The sequence below is a fragment of the Polypterus senegalus genome, chromosome 11, assembly GCF_016835505.1.
Source record: "Polypterus senegalus isolate Bchr_013 chromosome 11, ASM1683550v1, whole genome shotgun sequence".
NCBI lineage: Eukaryota > Metazoa > Chordata > Cladistia > Polypteriformes > Polypteridae > Polypterus > Polypterus senegalus.
In genome coordinates this window covers 151,666,462-151,685,699 of record NC_053164.1, presented here as the reverse complement: position 1 = coordinate 151,685,699, position 19,238 = coordinate 151,666,462, and the positions used below count along the sequence as shown (strand labels likewise).

Sequence of the window (19,238 nt, the reverse complement as noted above, 5' to 3'; positions counted from 1 at the left end):
TTGAAATAATAAACTGTTCTGACTGTTTTAACTTCTTTAATTATTTCATTTGAACCATTTAATTAATTAAATGGTAAACTAAAGCAATTACAGCAGTTTTACTATTATTTGATATAGACAAAGTGACTACATAAATATTTTCCTAGAATATTAATTTGTAATAATTCATGTTTTTTATTAATTTGCATAACTGAAGACTTTACTTCCCATAAGTCTAATATTGCATCTACATTGCATCGCTCGGATTTAAGTAGTTTATCTTAAAGTGTTCGGGTACTGACAGGAGAGTAAAATCCAAAGATACCAATCTTTACGAGTAGAAGTCTTCATGCTGAATACAGAACAAATATCAATCTGGTCAGCCTGTAGCTAAAGTCAGTACAGACATTATAAAACATGCTAATAGAGCTGGACTATAACAGACATTTTTATTTATTTCAAAGTTCATGTCTAAACTTCATTTAGTACAGAAAAATGTTGCTTTTTGGCATTTAACCCATTTAAACACATAAATAAAATTATTATAATTATTATTATTATTAAACAGATGGTTATTACAAACTTAAAATATTCTGAACACTTTTATATTATTTTTATTAAATATATAACATGGCACTCTCTTAATCCAGTTTAGTACAGTGGGATACCAAAGCCTATACTGACACATATACACATAACTTTGTTTTTCTGTCTTTTTTTCCCCTCTTGGCCACTTGTTTAGAAACAGCATGTTAATTGTTTTAGAAGCCATCAGACCTCCTTTTCTTTATATTTTGTACATTTCTGAATAAATTTATATAAAATGCTGACATCAAGAAGCTATCAAGTTTACAAACATTTAATACATTTTTACTTTTTGCTGGTGTATATGGTGCAGATAATAGAGGAAGACCATATTGTACTGTATGCATCTAGAGCTGTTTCTTTATTTCTGTAGGTGAAAGGATTGAAGGAGAACATGTATGTTAATGATCATACAATTCTAGAATACCCAAGTTTTACTCTAGAAATACCATCTACTAAACTTTAAATAGTACTGTCTTAAACAAGAAAGAGCTTGATCCAAAATGCTTTGATGATGGTGAATGAAGATGTCATACTCAATATTATCAAATGCTATATTCAAAGAATGAGTTATGTTCAGATCTAAAAAATGGCAGAATCTCTTTCATTACTTTAGTCAAAGCTTATGTTTTTGATTAAAAGGTGGATTTGTATAATTCATATGTTTATTAATGTAGGATAATTCTATTTTTCCTAAAAGCAGATGTGCAAAGTAGCTCATTACATTAAATAATGGAGAACTGTTAAATGGTGCTCTGATGTGACTAGAACAGAATATAACTTGCATGTTTTTTTTATTTTTTACTCTATAGATTAATATTTAGGTTTAAATTAACATGTTGCAGCTGCAGTAGCAATAGACCAATAATTCTAAATAATTTTGACTTTTCAAACTGGACACAACATTGCCGTTACCCTGAGTAAGAAGAATTTCTCTTATACCCTGAATTGGATGAAGACCAGTATGTTACATTATGCTGTAATGAGAAAAAGCATCCATCCATCCTTTATCCAACCCGCTATATCCTAACTACAGGGTCACGGGGGTCTGCTGGAGCCGATCCCAGCCAACGCAGGGCGCAAGGCAAGAAACAAACCCCAGGCAGGGCACCAGCCCACCGCAGCCTTCTAAACATGCAGGAGGAAAGGTGCATTAGTTGTACAACTAGCTAGAAACTTTAAAATTAGTGATTGGAAATGAATGAGAAATTGATAAACAGTTCTTCTTAAATTTGTTATTTGAATTTCAGGAGGTGTACGACCTTTGAAAGTGGAAACTAGTGATGAAGATGAGGAGACAGAATACTTTGATGCCATGGAGGACACACCTGCCTTTATCACAGTAACTAGAGATCATAATCCAAGCAGGTAAACTATACACATACAGTAAGCAAATGCATATAATTCTTCACACAAAGAAATGGTAGAGAAGAATGATAAAGTCGTTTTCTGTTTTTGCCCATGATTGCAAGAACAAAATACAAAAGGAAAGGAAAAAATTATTCATATTTAATGTAGCAATAAAAGGATGCTACACATGCATGTTGAGTTTTTTTATTAAGGAGAACTTATTTTTATGCGTTTATAATTATTTTTATTTGTTTTGACACAGTTTCTTTTTTATTTTAGTTCAGCTTATTGTTTTATTTTCATGACACGTTTCCCATATCACATGATCATTGCATTTGTGATGTCAGTGGTATTGACAATATAAATATGATGGCAGTCTGTGATATATTATCTCTCTTTTGGATCGACTTTGAAAATTTTTAGTGTAGTAAATTTCTTTTCCAGTACTAGGGTGCTTTACACTTTTTAACACTTTGTACCCTGACTCCTGGTTTTTCACATGTATTTTGTTTGCCTGAATACATTTGACAACATTGCACAACATCACTGTTGTATACTTTTAAGTCCAGATAACATGTGGATGTGATGATCAGGAGACAAGATAACACATTTATGTGTAGTCTATTGTAAACCTACTGATGGAACACTAGAACATTAGAACAATCTAGAGGCCTTACAGCCCAACAAAGCTCACTGTTCCTGTCCACTTAATTCTTTTAAGATATCTTCAAATCTAGTTTTGAAAGTTTCTATCACACTACTAGGCAACTTATCCCATGTGTCTATGGTTCTTTCTGTAAAGAAACACTCCTAATGTTTGTGTGAAATTTACCCTTAAAGAGTTTAAAACTACCCAGTGTTCTTGTTGAACTCATTTTAAAATAACAGTCTCAATCTGCTGTACTAATTCCTTTCATGATTTTAAACACTACAATCATGTCTTCCTAGCAGTGACCCCTGTGGAATACCACTCTTAACATCAGTCATTTCTAATAAGGTTCCTTGGACCATAACCCCCTGCTTCCTGTGTCTGAGACAATTTTTCACCCATCTACAAACAACACACTGAACTCCCACTTCCTGTCCTCTCAGGTGGCACTTAATCAAATGTTTTCTCGTATGCATCGAGCTATTATTGTCATACCTAAGTTAGTAGTTTACCAGCTTCACGGTTCTTTAGATACTGGAGGATCTGCTCCATTATCACTGAATATACTTCTTGTGATAAGGATCTAATACAGAAATTCAAGGCTAGCAGTTAAAAATCGAAAATGGAACCCAACATAATCTCTTGCTGTTATTACCCTATCACAATAATGCAGTTAGACTGACGTACTCCCTTACATATTCAATACACTCCAATGCATTCTGACAGAGCATTTTTAAGCATTGGCACATTCTGTAGTTATGTCCATGACCCACTGCTGTTTTCATTTTCATGTAGTCAAAATATTAGGGATCTGGTAGTTGTGACCTCTGCTCACCTTAAAATAAAATGGACAGATATAGGAGTGATTTATCGAATGTTTTGCACTTTCCCTTTGTACAATGTGGACAAGGCAACAAAAGTGTAAGAAACACTAAACATAAAGCACTAAACATAAAAGCGTGATCAGAAGCAGGGCCACTAGCCAGCTAGTGCCCAGACATTTTACAAAGTTGCAGTATTTTATTTCAAATCTAAAATTTACAGTTTTGGAAGTAGTGCATCCACACTCCCATGGGGGTTTACTTTGACAACATTCTTCTAAGGAGAGAAAAGTTTTGGATTTTCTAATCTAAACACCCTAGCGCCACTTGGTTTAAATGACTTACATGATCTGCAGTGATTTCTTCAAATTTCATGTTCTTTACATTGTTGGTTGATGTAAGCCACACATGCTGTCTGTGCATGAGCACCATCTGATAATTACTTGTTAGAAAATAAGAGTTGGTTAGTTATCTTCCAGTGTTTTGATCGATACATGTATTTTTGACACAATAATTGATTCTTTGTCTTCTTTTCCTGTTTAATGCAATCCTTCACTTTTGTAGATAGTCATTGCAAAACACAATTTTAGAGGAAACTGTATTCTTTTGAATTCAAACAGGTACAGTAATTAATTGGAATAATGAGAATTTTGGGTATAAATATAATTTTGCAGGCGGCATGGTGGCACAGTGGGTAGCGCTGACCCTGTAGTTAGGATATAGTGGGTTGGATGATGGATGGATATAATTTTGCCCTGTAGCAGATCTAGTAAAAATGATAGCTTCAGTCAGATTTGAATGTAACACTTTCATCTGAAATCTTCAACCATTGCAAAGTTTGAGGGTTTTGATCAAAAACAGTATATGATGAATCATGGTTTCCTCAAACTTATTAAATACAGCATTGACATCACCCTGTGGTCTGTGTGGGTCCTAATGCCCCAGTATAGTGATGGGGACGCTATACTGTAAAAAGCACCGTCTTTCGGATGAGACGTTAAACCGAGGTCCTGACTCTCTGTGGTCATTAAAAATCCCAGGATGTCTTTCGGAAAGAGTAGGGGTGTTTCCCCGGCATCCTGGCCAGATTTGCCCATTGGCCTCTGACCGTCATGGCCTCCTAATCATCCCCATACACTGATTGGTTTCATCACTCTGTCTCCTCTCCACCAGTAAGCTGGTGTGTGGTGGGCGTTCTGGCGCACTATGGCTGCCGTCGCATCATCCAGGTGGATGCTGCACACTGGTGGTGGTTGAGGAGATCCCCCCCTTGTATGTAAAGCGCTTTGAGTGCCTTGAAAAGCGCTATATAAATGTAATAAATTATTATTATTAAATAAATTATTGACAGGCTTAACATTTACATGGCACATTTAATAAATTGAACATTTTAAACACTGTATAGCTAAGAACAGATTAAAAGAAGTAATATCCTGAAATATGTACAATGTCCACTTCCTCTATATTCTGTCTGTATGAGACCCTTTTACTGAGCTGCACAAGTGTTTAAATTCAGTAAGGCATGCTGTTGTTCCTGGCTTGTGTTGTACTGGCAATTCCCTGTTTTGCGAATCAGACAATATACATTGGGAGGACAGTGTATAAAAAGTGTTGTCATTTCTACATGATTTGACTGAAATGTATGCAGGTATCTTTAAAATAAAGTCTGCAATGTGCATTTTAATCATGTCTGAATTGTTTGATTTGTAATTTTAAACCGCATATTAAAACACATTAAATCAAGGAAAATGTTTCTTTGTCTGAAACATTATGGAGGACTCTATATATATATATATATATCTCTATATATCTATATATATATATATATATATATATATATATATATATATATATATATATATATATATATATATATATATATATATAGAGAGAGAGAGAGAGAGAGAGAGAGAGAGAGAGAGAGAGAGAGAGAGAGAGAGAGAGAGAGAGAGAGAGAGAGAGAGATTATGCTAAATATATACAATAATTTGAGGTACAACATGACATACAATAGCAGCTGTTACTGAAAGAACCAATACATCTTTCATATTTATTTCTTGAGATTGGGTTGCAATAAATTGAATATTTAGAATTGCATTCTTCATGGATGTTTAACATTTCTCTTTGTCTATGGTATATAAAATCCTTAATAGCTCCAGATAGTCAGTATATGCACCTCTTCATCTCATCCTGTTACCTTTATTAATTTTAGGAGAGGCTGATATAACACCCAGCACCACTAACAATGGCTAATGAGTGACAGGAAAGTTGTTCTGTTGTGGACTAGCAGAGTATAAGTCTGAGGCTTCTGCTTAGGCTAAGGCTCATTCATTGTTTGACTTGTTGCTTACAAAGCTGTGTTTTCTCTTATTGGCACTTGATGCAACAGATTTGTGGTAAGATTCTACAAGCCTTGAGCATGGGAAATGTGCTATATAAATAAAATGTATCATTATTATTATTATTAAGCTTAAGAAAATTGTACTTTAAGTTTTATATAAATTTTTTGATTTATTACTGCAGTTTCTGCTTCTTCCCTTGTTTAGCGAAAACTTTTCTTAGACATTTTATCTTCAATTTCAGAATTTCAGAAGGCAACTTAAATGAAGCAGGCAGAAGTTGTCATATTGATTGGAAGCTGGACGCTCATGTGAGTTGGTGTGGAATATTTAACATACTAAATCTTTCCCTTTTACACCTTTCAAGCCACACTCAAATCTGTTTTTAGACTTGCAAATTACTGCAGTAAATTTTTAAAGAAATGTGCATTTCTGCTAAGGTGTATATTTATTATTACTGCAAGATCATCAGCAGATGATATTTAGGTGGGCTAAGGTGGGGCTAGCTTTAACAGAAGTGTAGGAGCACAGTAACGTGTGTGTTGTATTTTAACAATTCTTCTTACTGGTAAGAGCTTGTCACAATTTCTATTCTGTAACATTTTTATTAACTGCTTATCCATATGTTAATGAAAAAAGTATAAACAAGCAAGGTGTTTCAAATTTGTAGTAGTGACTATGTCTACAAAGAGTACCTTACTTCAGTTGCAGAGGGTTTTGCAGATCTGTAGTATGTCATAAGCTATGCAGAACCTTGGTATACAAAAAGGGTCTTGGGGATAAGACAAAGCTAAATGCCATGCCTGATCCCTAAATAGGCAGTACACCTTTATTTATTAATAACAATAATAATAATTACATTTATGTTGTGCTTTTCTACCTACTCATAGACATTTGAAAGCCCATTCAACCACCACCAATGTGCAGCATCCACATGGATGATGCAGTGACAGACTTTTTGCACCAGTACACTCACCCCACATGGTGAATGGGCAAAAGAGAGACAACTAGAGAAGAGAGTATAATTGGGGGACCAGAATGGACAAGGCCAAGATGGGTAATTTAGCCAGGACATCAGGGAATACCCTACACGTTTTGAATGATATATAGGGATTTTTTATGACCACACAGAGTAATAATCTCTGTTTTACATTTCATCTGAAGGCTGCACTGTTTTTTTCTGCAGTCTCCATGTCAGTGCACTGGGACATTAGGAGCCACACACATTATAGCAGATGTCTCCAGGCAATTCTGAATTGATCAGAACTGGTGTGATATGAATAGATGTACTATATTTTTAGGGAATGCTGAAAATTGACTTAAAAAATGATATGCTTCTTATTAGACAGCACAACACATACTTACGAAATTACAGAATGCTTAGGAGGAGACTAATTAGAACTATGACTTTGTCTGTTTTTGATCATTATTATGATTATTTTATCCAAGAATGCTTTTGGCCAACGTATTTTGTTTCACTATCCTCATTGTCAGCTGAAATTATCACAGTTATGAAGTTAATTGACTTATATATATGGTCATGATTATGTTATTTATTGAGAGTCTGTTTTATTGTGTGATTAACATGATTAACATAATTTAAACCATGTAGCATCTCTTGTGCCCCCATTGCAGCCCAGCTTATCTAGAGGTTAACATTGTTGAGTTAAGTTAACAAAAATGTATTTACATTTAGTGTATCAATGTGTTTTTATTGTAATGTTAGCCAATAAAAAACTGATAGATGTCACAAGTGCAGGACTCATCCTTACTAAAGCACTTGTAAGTACTACAAGTCTGTATTCAAAAATTAATCAAGTTGAATTGTCAAGAATAGTAAGTAAATAAGAGAAATTGACAAAATTATTTTTACACTTAGAAGCCTACCGATGCCTGCAATAACTGTCAAATTGGCCATAGCGTCAATTGTTTTAATAACGTTAACTTTTAACCACAACAGTGGAATCATGAAAGTTCCTATGTTCATTATTTTGGTTCGCTTATGATATAGTTATAGGTAGCTAGTCTGTCAATATGAATGTTATATATATCTGCTTTATAGTGCTCCATGTGTATAGCTTTTCTTGTGCATGTACAACTGCATTAAGCAAAATGAGATTTCTTTAAAGTGCCCCACATGTACAACTTTATCTGTACATGGACAGCTGCTTTAAGAAAACTGCCTCCTTTGTGTAAATGCTTTATAGCTCCCCACATGTACAGCCTATCTGCACATGGACACTTTTCACAAGGAAAAATAGACTTTAGTGTAGCTGGTTTTTACCACCCAACGCGTATGGCATTCCCACTTCTGGACAGCAAACAAACTTAGTAGTTTGTCTTAAGCAGACCAAACAACTGTCTTCAGACCTGAGCATTATTCTACACCTGTGTCACTTACCAAAGCAGTTACCCACTTATTGTGCTGCCATTGTCGAAGGTGTCCCTTCTCAGTCACTAACTCATGTGGGAATATGGCAGTCACCTACACTATATGCTCTTAACATTATACCTTGAATCCACCAAACAATATAAATTAACAAAACACTATTTGAAAGAGTCTTATTGAAAGTAATGACACAGATGATCATGAATATAAAGATGAGTCCCTTCTAGCCCCTTCTAAAAGTTTATTAAAAGTCTGCAGAGGTCTTGTATCTACCAATTTCAGTGGGAATACAGATATCTTGTCTGGGTGGTGTTGACAATCCTCTTTGTCTCTCTGTTTCTTTGCTTCGTTTAAGCATGCATTCCAAACTTAAAGGCCTGTCCACAGGTGGAATTAAAAATGATTAGGCAAAGGATTCATAATCTTAAAATCACTATCAAGTTTACATGTTAATTTCCCAGGATGATGCCTGTGCTAATTAACACTTGTGTTGGACATTCCTAGCAGTGTGCAGTTCTAAGTGAATGAATTAAAAATTTCAAATCAGTAAAGATTCAGAATTTAATTTAATGCCTAGAAGTCTACACTATTGTCATTTAAAAGGCAAGGGGGCTTCGAACCCTGCTCGCTTCGCTCACTAACCCCCCATCCTGTGCTACGCGCCAGCCACTTTGCATCTCAGCCGTTCACGTATGTGGATTTCACTTTAACCAAACAACAAATGTTTTAATTCTCGTGGATATGCCTCTTCATTAGGAAGAAACACTACTTTTCCCTGATGGCAACACAAATTAGACGATCTACAAATCTCCGACTTAAAGTTTAAATCCGAACAATATATTCAATCTTTTTTCGCTGTTCCGATATTTCACCGAGTAATAATTTCCATTTGTTTGCACTAATGAGATCTTTACTATCATTTTTTTGAGACTTTAGAATTTTAGTACTTTCATTATCTCTAACCTGCTTTGCATGTGTATCGCACCAACGTTTTTGAACCTCTTTATGACACTGTCATCTACTCTTTGTCTTTTATTTCTGGCCCGGAGTGTGGTTAAATTTCTTGGCACAAAGTCTTGTCTCGCGGAACTTGAAAGTGTCTCTCTGAAAAAGTCTCATCTCATCCCAGGATTTTTTTATACAATAGCGAGATACCACAAAAGGTTGTTTGAGATGATTGTAATCAGTTTATATCAGTTTAGTCTGAGACACTGATCAATAGGTTTTGTTTGAAAGCTAATAGTCCAGGTGTTCTAATTGCTGGGTGTGTGATCAGTGTTAGTTTTTATGGAATCCCATCTGAGATGTGACATTGTTTTAAATAGTTGCAGTCCAAATTCCTCTGGTAAGGTTTAGTTTTTATTTTATTTTAAATATTCTTTAATTAATAGATTACTATTGTGAGTTTGAATGTTTAGTAAAGGAGTCTTCATTATATTTTCCATTACCATACAAGCACAACAGAAAAAAACAAGGTTTGCTACCAACCATTGATATTTCAGGCATGTAAAACACACAAACAATCAATTCAATTCGAGGTAATGAAGTGCATTATACCGTAAACAAGTGAAAAAGTGTACTGTTCAATGCTGTATCATGCAAAAACGATTGGAGCAATTATTGCTATGTCCATCCATATCACACAGCCCTACCTGCTTTTAATCAGGATGAAATACATTTTTATATTCAGGAATGTTATTTTTAAAGGGAAAATGCAATGACATATTTGTAATGAAAACAAATATGGCCGGTGCGCTGTAGCTAATCAAGGAGACATTGTTGGCCCATTAGCTGTTACAAATATAAATTATCTTTGTACTTCCTGCTGACATTAATCAATATAATGTTTGCAAGAATTCCTACTGAAGAATTCAGATCAAAAACTTTCTACTGTGCCACTTGTGTTCTACTGTAAATTTGAGAGGGCAGATTTAAATAGAAAAGGGAGAGAAGATAAAATGTCAAAATAATCAAGCAAAGATCAAGGCCAAAAGATAAAAATAAACTTCAAAACCAAAACCAAAAACCTTAAATCAATGGCAGAACTTTTAGGTAAAGTTCTTTTACCTGTAAAAACTAAGCAGAAGAAATGTAAAAGCAAATTCTCAAGGTAGGTTTGCAATCTTGGATACCATTAAGTATTATTATATTATTGGGAGAGAGTGGTGGCTCTGAGGCTAAGAATCTGCGCTAGCAATCGTAAGGTTGCCAATTCCAATCCCATAAATTCCAGAGTTGATTCTAAAATCTCTTAACCTGCAGTTGCTTTGTCCTGGGTATGACGTTAATCTGCATCCAGCCCTGCAAGCAGGTCCTCTAACTTACAGGGAACACTTGGGGGTTGGTAGCAGGATTGGCACTCCAGCCATCATAAAAAACCCGTGGTGCTGAGGTGTCACCCACTGCATTCGGGTCCAAATCAAGGTGGTTTGTCGTGTGTTGAGTGTGGCAACGCGCTATCAGCATAAGCTCCCAAGCTTCTCTTTGGATACCAGGAAGTGCATCATGTTGACCTTTAACCAGTTAAACTAGTGACATCATAGGTCATGACCTTCCATCCTGAGTACATATCTATGGAATAGGTACCGCTACACAAATTGTTGTCAGCCCTACTAAACAAAATGCCATTGGGAAGCAATGCCAAAATAATTAAAATAATTTTATAATTAAATTTAATCATCCAAACTGAAATCTACATACTTCAAAACCATAAATGAAAAAGATCACAAAAATAGCAATAGGTTAAAACCCGATGAACCACTGGATAAATCTATCTCAAAATAGTTAAATTACTTTTATTAGGTCAGGTTGTAATCAGGGTTTTTGTTAACCTGTCCATGTGAATAATGCACCATTAAATGTACATAACCTTATTTACTGCCTGTAAAAGGGCAGGACTTGAAGATTTCAGTTCTTTCTCTCTCTCCCTTTGGGCACAAAGATTTTGGAAGCATGTTTAATAAGGGAATTTATTTATGCTAAACATTTTGCACGTCTTTTATGTTTATATTTTTCTGTTTACAACTAGACCTGGGAAATGCTAATTTATTGTGACACTGTGCTTCAAGCATTTGAATAAAAGTGCACAAAATTATTAAATATACGAAAAGTATGTTATTGTCTAAAAAGGATAAAATGTAATTTATGTATTCAATTTTCATCTGTAGGTATTTGATGGTACACAAGCTAAAGAGAATAATACACCTGGAAAAGAAGTTATGCAGAAGAAGAAAAGACGCACCCGTATTCCTGACAAGCCAAATTACAGTCTTAATCTATGGAGCATCATGAAAAATTGCATTGGCAAAGAATTGTCCAAGATCCCCATGCCTGTGAGTTAGCAGAACAGTTTTGTTAGCATTTGTAATGGGAATGTGAGCTTAGAAAATAATTAAAGTTCAAGGTTTTTGTATATAACTCGTATTTACTCAAGAAAAAATGAAGTTTGCCTTCCCAGTTTCAACTAATGACAGACATAAATAAAAACACAAAAAGAGGTTCTACAGAAATTCTGAAATATATCTAAAAGCAAATACTTGCTAACTGCTTTTACCAATTTGACAGTAAGTCTTTACCTAAAACTAGCAGGAATTCTAGAGTCTCTGGGGACCCCTCACCCTCCCCCAAGTCTCAATATCATAAAATTTTTTACCATTATAATAGCGCATAGTCTAAATAAACAAGATCAACGGGGTGAATGTAGCCTCCTTAGGGTTATGTTTACCATGAGAAAAAATTGAACTAAAAGCTCAGATTTTTTTTTTTTCTAACAACAGAAAATACTTTTTATGTGTAAAAGAAAAAAGTAAATAACAAAATGTCAAAATAATTACAGTAGGGAAAAGTATGTCTAGTATTCACTGCTCTACTGACCTAGATTTAGTATAAATCTAATAAATAAATTGTGTAATATGTTACAGGTACCAACACACATAGGCACTGTTCAGCCAGATTTCATAAGATTATTTTGTGCAATATTTTCTGTTGCTGGCGCATGATAAAGTAGAATATCAGTGCCTAACCAGCATGGCTGACACCGCCCATTGTACTGTAGCCTGCTACAGTGCAACGTAAAGGGTCCACAAAGGAAAGCACAGATGATGTAGCAATACCATATTGACTGTACTTGCCATCCGACGTCCTCCCTCTACCTGTGTGAAGTATCAAGTTCCAGATGTACCCAGAGCTTGATTTGCACAGCTTGTAGGGCTCAGTACTTTCAAGTTCTACATACCATTTGGATGCAATATACTGAATCCACTACAACCATCTCTTAGAGACGTTTGTGGTGCTTATGTTTCAATAAAGAACATACACCTTCTGCATATTTTTAATGTCTACCTCCACTTTAAAATTTGTTGGGGGATCTTTAATGTCACTTACTGATAAAAAAGATTATTATAACTGTTGTCTTTTATTGACACACTGTCCCTTGAGCACTAAAACGGTGGAATTGATGTTCTGCTACACTGTGAAAAAACAGCTCAAGTAGGAATGCATATATTCCTTACCAGTCATTTTAAAGACAGTTTTTGTGTAAGGTCATTATAGTAATAGGAGGATGATGCCCACATGGGATGTCAGGGCCTCAAAATGTAGATATGCATGCAATATGGGGGCGGCACGGTGGCGCAGTGGTAGCGCTGCTGCCTCGCAGTTAGGAGACCTGGGTTCGCTTCCCGGGTCCTCCCTGCGTGGAGTTTGCATGTTCTCCCGTGTCTGCGTGGGTTTCCTCCGGGCGCTCGGTTTCCTCCCACTATCCAAAGACATGCAGGTTAGGTGGATTGGCGATTCTGAATTGGCCCTAGTGTGTGCTTGGTGTGTGGGTGTGTTTGTGTGTGTCCTGCGGTGGGTTGGCACCCTGCCCAGGATTGGTTCCTGCCTTGTGCCCTGTGTTGGCTGGGATTGGCTGCAGCAGACCCCCGTGACCCTGTATTCGGATTCAGCGGGTTAGGAAATGGATGGATGGATGGCATGCAATATGGAATTATGACATGAATAAGACATTTCATCACTTTTCTCAAGGCTGCTTATGACCCTTTCAACAGTTGTATTATTCTAAGTGTCGAGAAAAAAAATGTTCAAACCCCAAGGCCAGAATATCTATATACAGTATTTCAGAAACTTTTTAATTCAGCAGTCACAATGTACATACAGTTAGCATATATGAAATAATGCTGACAATGTAATGGTAAATTATATAGATATATTTTTATTATTTTGCTATGAAAAAAATACAAAAAAAATATTGTATTTATAAAATCAGACAATGTTAATATTACATTGGACACACACTCTATGTGAACAAACAACTACATGGTGCTTGTTAGTTTTGGCCCAGTGTATTTATGGGTCCAAGTAGAGTCCACTTTTAATAAACCATTAAAGCTACAGTTATGAGTAAAGGTACAATTGCAAGTAATGTGTACTCCATCCAGAATTTCTCTGTTTGCTGTCTTATATTGATTAAGTACAATGGCTAGTACACATTGCCAGGTACGAAATTCAGGTGAGTGATGATATTAAGTGCCATTACATTCTAAATGTAAAACTAGTCTATATTGTGTTTTGAGTATATGGCCTTGTTTTTTATTATTTTTTAAAATCTTTTGTGTACTTGATTCTACCTGGTTGAATCTACCTAGGTGTAGGTGTACCTAGGGTGTTATTTAGATCAGTAAAGTGCCCAAGTTGAATTAAACAAAAAAGACATAGATGGATGCTCATAATGATATGGTCATCAAAATTATAATAATACATTTTATTTATTTGTAGGCGCCTTTCTAAACACTCAAGGACACCGAACAATAGATAAAACACAAATTATAAACAAAACTAAAATACAAAAATTAATATCAGACAGAGCAATTGTAATCAAAGAGAAAAAGCAGTCTTAAACAAATTAGTTTTAAGTTTAGATTTGAAAAATGAAAAAGATTCAATATTTCTAAGCTGAGATGATAGTGAGTTCCAGAGCAGGGGAGCAGAGCAACTGAATGCTGTGCTCCCCATAGTGGTAAGACAGATGAAGGGGACAGTCAAGTGGATGAAGGAAGAGAATCTAAGGGTACAGGAGGGAATGGCAACATGGAGGAGGTCAGACAGATATGGAGGGGCAAGGTTGTGGATAGCCTTAAAAGTTAACAGAAGAATTTTGAATTGAATGCGGAATTTAACTTATGGTGAATAGAGGGGGTTCTAGTAATGATGCGGGCAGCTGAATTCTGGACCAGTTGAAGCTTATAAAGAGATTTGTGAGAAAGACCAAGGAAAAGGGCATTGCAATAATCCAGATGAGATGTGACAAGGCTATGAACAAGGATAGCAGTGGTGTGGGGAGTAAGGGAGGTGTGAATATGTATAATGTTACGCAAGTGGAAATATGCAGACCGGGAGATGTTATTGATATGGGACTGAAAGGATAAAATACTGTCAAGGATGACACCCAGACTTTTAACCTGTGGAGACAGAGGAATTATCAATAACGAAGGAAAAATGATCAGTTTTGGATAATGTTGATTTTTCTACCAATGAGGAGAACTTTAGTTTTGTCACTATTTAATTTAAGAAAATTTGAAGAAAACCAGGATTTGATTTCTGCTATGCAATCAATAAGCAAGGAGGGTGGAAAGGAAACAGTAGGTTTGTTAGTGAGATAGAGCTGGGTGCCATCAGCATAACAGTGGAAGCTAATGTTATATTTACAAAAGATATTGCCAAGGGGAAGGAGATAAATAATGAAAAGGAGGGGCCCCAGGACAGAGCCCTGGGGCACACCTGAAGTAACAGTAGTGGGTTGGGATGTGAAAGTTTTAAGCTGAACAAACTTAGTGTGGCCTGAGATGTAAGATCTGAACCAATCTAGTGGAGTGTGGGTAATGTCAATCGAAGATAATCTATCTCTATATATAATCTTCATTTGGTTCTTGATCTTTGTTTGTCCGCGAATGAATTAGAAGAAGCACTAGATGGCAGTAGAGAGACAGCTAAAACATAGGCATTGCATTAAGAATCTCCTCCAGGCTTATACTACTGAAGACTGTTGTACTCCAGTTACACTTGAAAACACAGACATTCAAACTAAACAAATTGTTGTGCTTTAAATTAAGAGATCTTCATTTAGATCTTGATCTTTGTTTGTCCGCGAATTCCACGCATGCGTAGACCACCTTCCAGTTTAGTACGTTGTTGTTACTCACGGATATCAACAATGTGCCGGAATAACGAAAGGGGTGGTGGACAGTGTTACGCTGGTTAGATCCTGAGGCCTGGTTAGAGAATGAGATTGCCGAAAATAAAAGGTACGTGCCTACGTAACATATGAATGACAACGAAACAGCACATTACGGAAATTATTATTGTTACGTTGTAGCCGGAGAGTGCTGCGCGTCTCACAGTTGTACCGTGGCTTGCTCACATGTCAGTGAAGTGATCCCTATTTATGCTTTAAAGAGCCTGGATACCTATGTGTCCCCCTTTTATAACCATTGCTCCGTGTATATTGCCTTACTCTTTGGATTGCCACAAAGCAACCTGCAAGATGGAGAAAGGTTGAGAAGACATCGTGAGAGGAAACGATAGCGTCATGAAAATGAGATGGACTGTGAACGGACAGAAACAGAAATGCTCCTACACCACCACATAATTACTATTCAGACAGTGATTCCGAGTAGGCTGGTCCTATCGAATCAATGTCCAAGGGTTTTCTTTTGTAATTTTGTTTCCCTTATAAAAAATCATAATGCTGTGCGACGAATGGCCTAGTTCATGACTGGCAGCCGCGTTTACACAGGGAGCCCTTCACAGACAACTTTAACACGCGCAACGTATTTGGGCGCACATGGCTAGTTGAGTAGAGTAGTGTGACAAATAGTATCAAAGGCCGCACTTGGGTCAAGGAGGATGTGTAGTAATTAAACCAGAATTAGCAGCCTTAAGGAGGTCGTTAGTAATTTTAACAAGTACTGGTTTCTGTACTGTGGTGAGGATGAAAACCAGACTGGAACTTTTCATACAAATTATTATGAGATAAGTGGCTACTACTTTTTCAGGAATTTTGGAGGGCAAATTTTAGAAATAGGGTGAAAATTACTGAAATTAGTCGGATTGGCACCAAGATTTTTCAGTATTGGGGTTATTGCAGCAGTTTTAAAAGATGAAGGAATAGTACCAGTAGTGAGAGAAGAGTGGATTATAGCAGAAATAAGAGGGACCAGAGAGGGGAGGCAGGCTTTGACTAGAACTGTAGGGAGGGGGTCCAGTTGACAGGTGGATGGCTAAGACTTACAGACAAGAAAAGAGGAAAATGAGTGAGTAGGTGGGTGAAATTCAAATGAAGTACTGAAAGAATCTGTACTGAGAGACTGATGTATCTTCTGGATTTTCTCATTAAAAAAGGACATAAGGGAATCACAAAAATCAGTTTAGTAAAGTTGAGAAGGTAAAGAATCCGGGGGTGAATTTATTAAGCAGTTAAAACAATGACTTGGTATTGCCTTCATTGGAAGAAATAATGTGAGTATAATAGTTAGATTTAGTTTGGGCAATACAGTCCTTGTAATAAAGTATATGGTTTTTGTACATCTCTTTGTGAACAAAGTCCAGTTTTTTTATACAACCGTTCAAGTTGTTAGCCTTTGGCTTTCAAAAGCCAAAGCTCAGGTGTGAACCAGGGAGCAGAAAAGGAGAAAGAAACAGATCTAGTTTTTAATGGAGCGAGAGAGTTAAGAATACCATTAAGTCCAGTGTTATAGTGTGAGACCAGTTCTTCAGGAGTGGATAAATTATGAATGTCCATAAGGGAATCAATACTGGAGGAAAGAGAGTCTAAGTTAATATTCTTAATATTACGGAAAGTGCAAGTTTAACATTGAATGAAATAAGAAAATGATCAGTTATGGGGAGTTCATCTGTAGTACAATCAAGCAGGGTAACTCCAGAACAGCAAAGCAAGTCCAAGATATGTCCTTTGTAGTGAGTGGGAACATAAGTATGCTGCTGGAATCCAAACTCTCAAGGCAGGATGTAAAGTCTCTAGTAAAAGGAACATTGATATTATCCATATGTACATATATTGAAATCCCCTAGAAGTAAGAAAAACAGCAGTCGTTCAGAAAGTCATTATTTGATTTAGGGGGCCGGTAAACAGTTTCAATAATAGTAGGAATAGGTCCAGTTAATTCACACACAAGAGACTGAAAAGAACTGAAGGCAGGAACAGACAACAGCAGGACTTTCCATTTCTCACGATACATTAACACGAGACCTCCTCCCCAGCCAGAGCCACGGGGTTGAGAGATTTGGTGGATTTGTTAAGTTGGGCAAAGTCAAAAGGTTGTTGCCATGTCTCGATTAGACAGAAAAAGTCAACCTTACGATCAGTGAGGAGATCATGGATGAGATGCCACTTGCTCGTAAGTGAGCGGATGTTCAACAGACCGAAGTTGACAATGGCTTTATCGCATTTAGCAACGGTGTTAGCCGACCGGGCCAGGCTGGCTAACACACTGTGGTCAATGACTCTGCCTAAGTTACGTGGAGGATGTTGAGAACTGGACAAGATGGAGTTTATTATTTTCTAAGTGTCAGCCTGGAGATGTATCTCCGACTGGGGAGGAATACGATATCTGGGTGAAGATACAGCCCATTCAGCGGAGGCTCGGACAGGTGGAAGCACAGTCGGAGGAGTTAGCAGCTGAGTACTGAAGCAGGCCTGTCGCAGGCTGGGTAGCAAGCAACAGGAGGGACCAAACAAACCCTAACCAAATAAATATCCTACCGGTCCACATGTTAAGCGATGACGCAGAACAAAGTCCAGTAAGTCTCAAAGCAGGGATAGGCTGAAAAATAGTCCATACACAGCCAAATCACCAGTCAACTAGAAATCAGTCTAGCTTTAAATGATTGACAAATAAAGGAAAAACAGACAGAGATGCATTCAGCATCACTACTGTAAAACTACAGTACAAATAAGCCTGATAGGTAGCTGTACACCTGGAGGTGCTAATATTTTGCACATCACATCAAATAAATAGATAATCTTATTTTAAGAGTTTAAATAGAATACAAATTACATTTAAAAATATTTATATATTTGACAAAATTCTGTTTATTACATAGTATGACAAACCTTTGACACACAAGACAACATGATGATCTTTACTTTACGGGTAATGGGAACTGGATCAGACAAAGGAACCTTTCCTGGTCACAGGGCACAAAATGTCTTATATGGAATCCAGTGCATTGGGAAGTCATCCATTTTTGGTGTGGCACAAACTTCCCAAGGCAAAATATCTGGGTTTGCTTTATTCCTCAGAATGTACAGCACAATTCTCACAAGTAAATGACTTTCAGGAGGATAGCAAACATCACATGACTGTTGTTCAAAATCATAGAAGCTACTGTGAATGGTGATGTAGTCAAACATCTTTTCCTATTGTCTTAACTTTTTTAAAGTGTTCAGGGCATGTCTGAAATAAATGGCATTTAAATATAACCTTCTGTATACAGGAAGATACAGGCTTACAAGAGGCACGGTGCCTGGTATTCAATTTCTTGTTATAATGAACCATTACCCTACTCAAACAAGACCTGAATGATATACTTGTCTCAGACACTGACAGATGTATGTTTGATTTTTCTCCTCCAAGAAAAATGTCTTAATGGTGTCTGCTGTGTTTCTGCCATTTGCTTACAATATAAACATACTGTACTTTCATTATTTCCTTACCAAAGACAGTTAACACATCCTCCTGAAGTGTAATAACTGATATAGGAGTAACTACAGAGAAGGCCAAATATCTCAAATGGCAACATTCAAATCCCATAAACCAACTCCTTTGAGAAAATTATGATGCTCATTTGTAACTCGTTGGTCACAAAATTTTTAGCTCCCCATGTGCACTTTTCAACATGAATGGGGTATTTACGTCCAGTGGAAATTTTTGTCACTACAAAAATGCCCCTTCTGGAATCAATACAAACCAAAGGAAGCCAGTTATATTCATTTATTTCAATGTTTGTTGAACAATGTAACCTTTTTGTATGTAACGTCATTTTTTTGTACAACTTCAAATGACAAAAGCAACAAAATGTCTTCCTCTAAAAATAGTAACATGCTGATG

General features: G+C 36.4%; 1 protein-coding gene across 10 annotated transcripts in view; it reads left to right on the top strand.

The window, feature by feature from the left end:
* LOC120539626 (oxysterol-binding protein 2-like) overlaps nucleotides 1-19,238 on the top strand; it is a 257,524-nt gene that overhangs the window by 206,496 nt on the left and 31,790 nt on the right. For all 10 annotated transcript variants that reach the window (XM_039769915.1, XM_039769912.1, XM_039769911.1 and 7 more), the window contains 3 exons: nucleotides 1,815-1,932; nucleotides 5,968-6,034; nucleotides 11,280-11,444. In XM_039769915.1, coding sequence (XP_039625849.1) covers nucleotides 1,815-1,932; nucleotides 5,968-6,034; nucleotides 11,280-11,444 — 350 coding nt within the window. The remainder of the gene's footprint in view (nucleotides 1-1,814; nucleotides 1,933-5,967; nucleotides 6,035-11,279; nucleotides 11,445-19,238) is intronic.